Consider the following 9,030-nt stretch of genomic DNA (forward strand, 5'->3'; position numbering starts at 1 on the left):
AACTGGCCCCAGTATTGAGCCCTGGAGAAAAGCACTTGTGAGTGGCCACCAAATGGATTTCACTCCAGTACCGCAACTCTTTGGGCTCTGCCATCCAGCCAGTGTTTCAGCCATCAATGACTACGGTAGCCCAAGACACGAACACCCACTTTCTCTGGGACAAACAGTGTCAGCTTGTTGTCTACACACCAACACTGTCTATGTACCATGAGTAAACTTCTAGAACCTCTGCTCAGCTTCCAACTGTGTAGTTTCTCCTGACTAAAATCTTAAAAAACAAACCCTGCACACCCAGCTCATACGCAAGACACACACCAAGACCCCCAGAGATCATAACGAGCGAGGAAGGAATGGATTAGTCAGATGGAAGCAAGCCACGCAGGGATCCTATTCCATGGAAGAGGCAATTCCTCAAGGCCAGCACAGCTTCAAAGCCCAGAGCAGATTGCCAGCGCTGCAAGGAAATCAGGCCCCCTCCACACAATGCAACCGCAAACCACACGAGTGCCATGGGATGACCTCACTGATGACACTCCACCTCTCCTGCGCTTTGGCTGCATCCTCTGCCCGCCCTGACACGCGCCATCAATGCCATGTCACGGTCATGTTTTAGAGCAGTAGGCAGATGAAGTTCTAATTGAGCTTTGGCCCTTCTAGTGTTCTCCCTGCATAAACTCACAACAGCCATGGAGTCCTTCTAAGTTGCCTGCCCTGTCTTACAGAGCTCATAAACTCTCTTCTCCTAAGTTCCAGCCAGTCTTCTACCCCACTAGGTCATCTTTCTGCAGGTCAGGACTCTGTTTCACGCATAGGGAAACTTCTGCAAGCTTCTGACCGAGAACAACCAAGCAGCACCCTTGCAACCCAAACCTTGGACGTAAGCCCTGTACATCCAGCTACAAGCTTGCAGCAAGAGGTGCAACAAGGCACCCGTAAAGGAAACCCAGTGGGATAGGCCAGGCCTAAAGAAAGGCTTAGCGAGATGGTAGCAAGAAAGGGAGTGAAAGGACAATGGAAGTGGTAGCTCTCATGACTACAAAAGCACAAAAGCCAGGACCAGCCTGTCAGGGCTGGGAGGAAATGGTGCCCCCTCTTCATAAAGTAGCCGCAAACCACATGAGTGCCATGGGATGACCTCACTGATGACACCCCACCTCTGCTACGCCCTGGCCGCGTTCTCTGCCCGCCCTGACACACACCATCATCCGCAAGTCTTTAGTGTCTAACGCTTAGACTTCACAGCTGCCGCCAAGGCCAAGTGGACACGTCCTCAAGACAAGAACAAGAAATTGGAGCATTGCGGGAAGGAAAACACACCCTCCTCATTCCTGGCCAGGCTGTGGCATCAGACAGCTGCTGGCTGCAAAATGCCGCCATGCGCAAAGGCTGTCCCGCCCCTCGGGGACCAGCATAAAAGCCGGCCCAGCGCCTCTCTCCCTCACACACTTATCCTGACACCTTCTCCTCCCTCCGCGCTCAACAAGGTGAGCCTCAACCCCCTTCCCCTCCTTCTCCTGCCCCGCCTGGCCCCTCTCTTCCAGCACGCTCTGTCCCCAGCCTCAGCAGCCCTCACGCCTCCCCACCGCCACGCTCCCCACAGCCCCACACCAGCCTCCCCACTCCCTCACCCTCCTGCAACACCGCTCCTCGCACCCTCACCCCCCTGCGCTTGCTCAACAGCCTCTCGTCCCTTCCAGGGCCCCTCCACACCACACACATGGCCTGCTACAACGCCTGCCGCCCCTGCGGACCCACCCCGCTGGCCAACAGCTGCAACGAGCCCTGTTCCCTGCAGTGCCAGGACTCCCGCGTCGTCATCCAGCCTCCCGCCGTGCTGGTCACCCTGCCAGGACCCATCCTCACCTCCCACCCCCAGAGCACCGCCGTCGGATCCTCCGCATCGGCTGCCGTGGGCAACGAACTCGGCACCCAGGGAGTTGCCGTCAACTCCGGCGCCTTCGGCTACAGCAACCGCTATGGCTTCGGAGGCCTGGGCTGCTTTGGCGGCAGAAGGGCTGGATACATCTGCTAAGGGCCCTCGCCACCACCCCTGACGGACACCACCTACCGCATTGAAGCTACGGCATGGATTGTGGACTCACCTCTGGACCCTTCTTGGCACGTGGACCTGCTGGCCATGGCTCTTCCTCTAAAGGAGCCAGGAACATCTTGGTGCTCTGGCAAGATTTATGTCACAGAAGCAACCTCAACTGATGGTCGCACTACGTGCAGCTTATACTTGTCACCGCCTACTTGGTGCTCCTGCCTTTTCACTCTTTTGTTTCCTCAATAAAGTTCTCTTGCATCCCAGCCTGAGACATCTCTCTTTACTTTTTTCTCTCAAGGCTTTTCCAACCTCACCCTGCACAAAGGCAGGGCTCAAGAACTAAACTGGGCAGGGGCAAAATGGCCACAAGACATCTCCCAGAAAATATGTCACCACCTATACCACCAAGAACACAGACCAGAATCTGGGGGTCTTCCACAACATGATACAATCCCATCACTGCACCAACGAAAGATTTTGACACGAGAACACTCTCCTCAACGTGCCTCGGGTGAGACCTCCCTATGACAACACACACTTGACCATCTTTCTTCCCCAGCATGACTCTCCGGCTCCACCAGGAGCAGAATCACAGAATCATTTAGTATTTAGACTTTTCTCGTGGGTTCACGGGTCCTGCCAATTCTGGTGTCCAACACAGGCTTCCTACAGGGTCACACCTCCTGTGCGTGCACCCACCTGCTCCAGCGTCACCTCCTCTACGGGCTCCAGGTGGTCATCTCCTCCACTGTGGTCAACCCTTTTCTGGGAAGAAAATTTTCCTAATATCCAATCTAAACGTTCCCTGGCACAACTTAAGGCCATTTCCTCTTGTCCTGTCACTTGGGACTTGGGAAAAGTGACTGAATCCCTTCCTCACTACAACCTCCTTTCAGGCAGTTGCAGAGAGACAGAAGGTCTCCCCTCACTTTTCCTTTCTCCAGGCTATACACCCCAAAACCCAAAGTGGGTCCTCCATCACAGCTGTGCTCCAACTTTTCACAAGTTTCATTCTCCTTCTTTGAAATGGCTTAGGCACTTGAAGGTCTTTCTTTCCGTCAGGGGCCCAAAACTGAACACACCATTTAAGGTGTGACCTCACCAATGCCAAGAATAGGGCATGGTCACCGTCCTGCTCCTGCTGGCCACACCAGTGCTGACACAAGCCAAGACGCCGGTGGCCGTCACGGCCACACACACTGGCTCATATTCAGCCACTGTCGACCCACGCCCCCAGGTCCTTGACCACCGGGCAGCTTTCCAGCCACTCTTCCACAGCTCTTGACAGTTACTGGAGTCTTCATGGGGTTGTCGTGACCCCAGTGCAGGACCCGACGCTTGGCTTTGTTGAACCTCATGCAATTGGTCTCAACCCATTGATCCAGCCTTTCCAGGGCCATCTGTAGAGCCTTCATAGCTCCAAGAGGCTCAACGCTCCTGCCTGTACTTGGTGTCATCTGCAGATGTACTGAGGGTGCACTCGATCCCCTCATCCTGATCAACAAGAAAGATTCTTAAACAAAACTGGCCCCAGTATTGAGCCCTGGGGAAAAGCACTTGTGAGTTGCCACCAAATGGATTTCAATCCAGTACCGCAACTCTTTGGGCTCTGCCATCCAGCCAGTGTTTCAGCCATCAATGACTACGGTAGCCCAAGACACGAACACCCGCTTTCTCTGGGAGAAACAGTGTCAGCTTGTTGTCTACACACCAACACTGTCTATGTACCATGAGTAAACTTCTAGAACCTCTGCTCAGCTTCCAACTGTGTAGCTCCTCCTGACTAAAACCTTAAAAAATAAACCCTGCACACCCAGCTTATACGCAAGACACTCACCAAGACCCCCAGAGATCATAACGAGCGAGGAAGGAAAGGATTAGTCAGATGGAAGCAAGCCACGCAGGGATCCTATTCCATGGAAGAGGCAATTCCTCAAGGCCAGCACAGCTCCAAAGCCCAGAGCAGATTGACAGCGCTGCAGGGAAATCAGGCCCCCTCCACACAATGCAACCGCAAACCACATGAGTGCCATGGGATGACCTCACTGATGACACTCCACCTCTCCTACGCTTTGGCTGCATCCTCTGCCCGTCCTGACACGCACCATCAATGCCATGTCATGGTCATGTTTTAGAGCAGCAGGCAGATGAAGTCCTAATTGAGCTTTGGCCCTTCTAGTGTTCTCCCTGCATAAACTCACAACACCCATGTAGTCCTTCTAAGTTGCCTGCCCTGTCTTACAGAGCTCATAAACCCTCTTCTCCTGAGTTCCAGCCAGTCCTCTACCCCACTAGGTCATCTTTCTGCAGGTCAGGACTCTGTTTCACGCATAGGGAAACTTCTGCAAGCTTCTGACAGAGGACAACCAAGCAGCTCCCTTGCTACGGAAGCCCAGTACACCCAGCTACAAGCTTGCAGCAAGAGGTACAACAAGACACCCATAAAGGAAACCCAGTGGGATAGGCCAGGCCTAAAGAAAGGCTTAGCGAAAATGCAGCAAGAAAGGGAGTGAAAGGACAATGGAAGTGGTAGCTCTCATGACTACAAAAGCTCAAAGCCAGGACCAGCCTGTCAGGGCTGTGAGGAAATGGTGCCCCCTCTTCATAAAGTAGCCGCAAACCACATGAGTGCCATGGGATGACCTCACTGATGCCACCCCACCTCTGCTACGCCCTGGCCGTGTTCTCTGCCCGCCCTGACACACGCCATTATTGCCAAGTCTTTGGCCTCTAATGCTTGCACTTCAAAGCTGCTGCCAGGGCCAAGTGGACACGTCCTCGGCGCCCAGGGAGTTGCCATCAACTCTGGCATCTTTGGCTACGGCTACAGCTTTGCCGGCCTGGGCAGCTTTAGCAGCAGAAGGGTCTGCTACATTTGCTAAGGGCCCTTGCCACCACCCCTGATTCCAACCACACGCACCCTTGAAGCCACGGCATGGATTGTGGACACGCACCTCTAGGCCCTTGCAGGCACATGGACCTGCTGTCCATGGCTCCTCCTCTCAAGGCACCAAGCACGGAAGGGGCCAGCCTGGGCTGTCTGCAGATGTGGTCCATGGACCTTCTCTTCTCCTACACATTTTTTTGCACCTCAGACTTTCTCTGTTCTACTTGGCGCTCCTGAATTTTCACTCTTTTCCTTCAGTAAAGTTATCTTGCATCCCAGCCTGAGACGTTTCCTCTTTCTTTCTTCTCCCGTGTCTTGTCCAATCGCACCCGGCACAAAGCCAGGGCTCAGGGGGCCACCGTGTTTGGTGGAAACGGGCCAGAAGACCTCTTATACAAAATATGTCACCAGCAGTACCACCGACAACAAAGACTAGCATCTGCGGTGGATTCCACATTAAAACAGAAGCCACTCATTGGTTCAGACAAATGCTTCCATATGACAACACTCCTCTGCTCATGCTTCTGATGAGATCTGCCTGTGCCATCACACACTTAACTAACTCTTCTTCAGCATGAGTTTCCAGCCTTCCCGGCACAGAGCATCACAGAATCAGCCAGTTCAGCAGGCATCTCTGGAGAGCATTGCTTCAAGCCCACTGCTCAAACAGAGCCAGCTTCAACCCAGAAGATACAGATGTCCAGCCTAGCCTGGGATATCTCCAGGGATGGGGCATCTACCACCTCCCTGGGCAACCTGGGCCAGTACTTTACTATCCTCGTAAAAAATTTCTTCCTCATGTCCAGCCTGAATCTCCCCTCCTTTAGTTTAAAACCATCACCCCTTGTCCTGTCGCAACAGGTCCTGCTAAAAAGTCTGTCCCCGTCTTTCTTAATGGCCTCTTTTATGTACGGAAAGGCCACAATAAGGTCTCCCAGGAGTCTTCTCCAGGTTGAAGAACCAAACTCTCTCAGCCTGTCCTCATTGAAGAGGTGTTCCATCCCTCTGATCATCTTGATGGCCTCCTCTGGACCCTCTCCAACAGGTCATGAACCCTTTGGCATGCATCCACCACCACCAGTGCTTTTGCTGTGCATCCCCATGCAATGTCCTCACCTGCAGTTCCACTCAGCAATCTCCAAATCCTCTTTCTGCCCATCAGACACTGTGCAGAGAAGTGACCTCACACCTTAGACCTCACCCCAAGTAAAGACCCCAAAGGCCCTGGCTCACCAGCCTCCCCTGCCTGCCATTCCCAACGCTCCTCTGCCTCTCACCACACTCGCAGTTTCTCCAGAACCTTACATGCCCTGTCCATGTATTCCATGTACAATCATGGAGTCATTTATTTGTAAGAGAGTTGGAAAAGATCCTTAACATTATCAATTCCAGTTATTAACACTACCAAATCAACTACTAAACCATGCCTGTAAGCACCATATCTATATGTCTTTACCTCCCAAGATGGTGACTCCACTACTTCCCTGGGCAGCGTGTTCCAGTGTTTCACATGAGGGAATAGAGTGACTGTCAGCAAGTTTGCTGATGACACCAAGCTGGGAGGAGTGGCTGACACTGGAAGCTGTGCTGCCATCAGAGACCTGGACAGGCTGGAGAGTTGGGCAGGGAAAAATTAATGGAATATAACAGTGGAAAGTGTAGAGTCTTGAATCTGGGCAGGAACAACCCCAGGTTCCAGTATAAGTTGGGGAATGACCTATTAGAGAGCAGCGTAGGGGAAAGGGACCTGGGGGTCCTGGGGACAGCAGGGTGACCATGAGCCAGCACTGGGCCCTTGTGGCCAGGAAGCCAATGGGACCTGGGGTGGGTTAGAAGGGGGTGGTCAGTAGGTCAGAGAGGTTCTCCTGCCCCTCTGCTCTGCCCTGGGGAGACCACACCTGGAATCTTGTGTCCAGTTGTGGCCCCTCAGTTCCAGCAGGACAGGGAACTGCTGGAGAGAGTCCAGCGCAGCCACCAAGATGCTGCAGGGAGTGGAGCATCTCCCGTGTGAGGAAAGGCTGAGGGAGCTGGGGCTCTGGAGCTGGACAAGAGGAGACTGAGGGGTGACCTTATGAATGTTTACAAATATACAAAGGGTGAATGTCACGAGAATGGAGCCAGGCTCTTCTTGGTGACAACCCATAGTAAGACAAGGGGTAATGGGTTCAAACTGGAACACAAGAGGTTCCACTGAAAGAGGAGAAGAAACTTCTTCTCAGTGAGGGCGGCAGAACACTGGCCCAGGCTGCCCAGGGAGGTTGTGGAGTCTCCTTCTCTGCAGACATTCCAACCCGCCTGGACACCTTCCTGTGTAACCTCAGCTGGGTGTTCCTGCTCCGGCAGGGGGATTGCACTGGATGAGCTTTCCAGGGCCCTTCCAAGACCTGACATTCTGTGATTCTGTGATAACACTTACAGTGACAAAATCAATAGACCCTGCTCTTCTTGTCTGGGCTTCAGCGTTCCAGGGACACCCATGCAGGGTGCCCTGTCATGGCCCCCTCTTGCTGTGGTTCCCAGCTAAACCACGTGGCAGTGCCCATGACAACATCCTCCCTCACTATTGTGTTTCAGGGCCACCTACAAATGGTCACAGAGTCACAAAATGGTTGGGGTTGGAAGGGACCTCTGGAGATCATCTAGTCCAACCCACCTGCTAAAGCAGGTTCACCAGAACAGATTGCACAGGAATGAGTCCAGGGAGGTCTTGAATGTCTGCAGAGAAGGAGACTCCACAGCCTCTCTGGGCAGCCTGGTCCAGGCTCTGACACCCTCCAAGTAAAGAATTTTCTCCTCATATTCAAAAGGAACCTCCTGTGCTTCAGTCTTTGCCCATTGCCCCTCATTCTATAGTTGGGCACCACTGAAAATAGTCTGGTCCCATATTCCCATGTTCCCTTGCTGCCAGGACCCTGGGCAACCCCTGCAGGGTGTCCAGGTCACTACCCCCTTGCTGTGGGGTCCTCAGCTGACCCAAGTGTGTGTCCTTGTTGCACTGTCCACCTGGCCCCATCGTCCCCATTCCACCTACGTAGGAGTTCCCAGACCACGGTCTCACCTTCCTGTGGGGTCCACAAATGATCCCTTGGGGGGAAACCCCAGGCCACTATCGCCTCTTCACTGCAGAGCCCCACAGTGACGCATGCAGGGGGTTCTCTGGACCACCAGCCTCCCTGCTGCAGGGTCCATGGAGCACCAGTGCAGGGGACACCAAGCAACCGTCCCTGTGCTCTGAGGTGACACAGAAAGCCCCTTTGTGAGGTCACCATCCTCCTCAGTGTGGGGTCCCTGAGGCACAGCCTGGGGCACTGAGGACCAGGAGCAGGAACAAGCCTGTGACCCTGCTCTGCTGGCAAGATGGGGCTCTGTGGGACTGCATGTCAAAGGATCTGGTGGGTTGTGCTTTCCTTCCTTGTGCCACACTCCTACCTCTCTGCCTCCAAACTCAGACACTCAAACCCAGATCTTTGGGTAACAAAGGGCTTTGGTCCCCCAAATTGCTTATCACCAGTGCTGCTCTTTCTTCTCCTTTGTTTTTTTTTCCAGTTTTTCACTCTTCATAAAAAGGCTCCTGCAAAGCAGCTGAGCTCTGGGCTGAGACAGGAGCTCACAGTCTCCAGGGCTATTGGCAGCACTGAAATATTCATCAAAAGCAAATTAAGAGAACATCTGCAGAGCAGCTGGAGTTCAGAGCGTCGGGGAGCTCTGCGCACAGCTGGAGTCGACCTAGCTTCAAAGGCAAAGCTTTTGCTGAGGAACAAAGCCCTTACCTAATTCCAACCCAAACATCACCTGCCTCGGAGGCAGGCAAGGAAAAGGGGGAATGGGTTTGGATCTGTTCGGATGTTTTATCTGATGATTTAGTGAAAATAGCACATCTCCCCTGCAAGACACGCTTTGTCAGCCTTGAGGGGCTTATTTTAGCTCATATTAATGTCTAATCAATAGAGGGCAAGCTCAAGTAATACCCGCTCTTAGGAGGAGAGGTGTTCAGCTTGGAGTCCAGCCAGCTTGACATCAACCCTTGGACTGACATGAGTGCAGGATCTCACCTCCCCGCAGCCCTGCGACGTGCCTGAGCAGCCAGGCCCGGAGG

At 53.4% G+C, this 9,030-nt stretch overlaps 1 protein-coding gene across 1 annotated transcript; it reads left to right on the forward strand.

Annotated features, from left to right (window-relative positions):
• Positions 1-1,717: 1,717 nt before the first annotated feature.
• On the forward strand, positions 1,718-2,032 carry LOC309436256 (feather keratin 1-like; the record flags this gene model as incomplete). Its single annotated transcript, XM_082045283.1, has 1 exon — positions 1,718-2,032. One exon carries the CDS (start codon positions 1,718-1,720, stop codon positions 2,030-2,032), a length of 315 nt encoding a protein of 104 aa, XP_081901409.1.
• Between the last annotated feature and the right edge of the window lie 6,998 nt (positions 2,033-9,030).

This window comes from Streptopelia decaocto (genome assembly GCF_964273445.1).
Source record: "Streptopelia decaocto genome assembly, chromosome: 2".
NCBI classification, from domain to species: Eukaryota; Metazoa; Chordata; class Aves; order Columbiformes; family Columbidae; genus Streptopelia; species Streptopelia decaocto.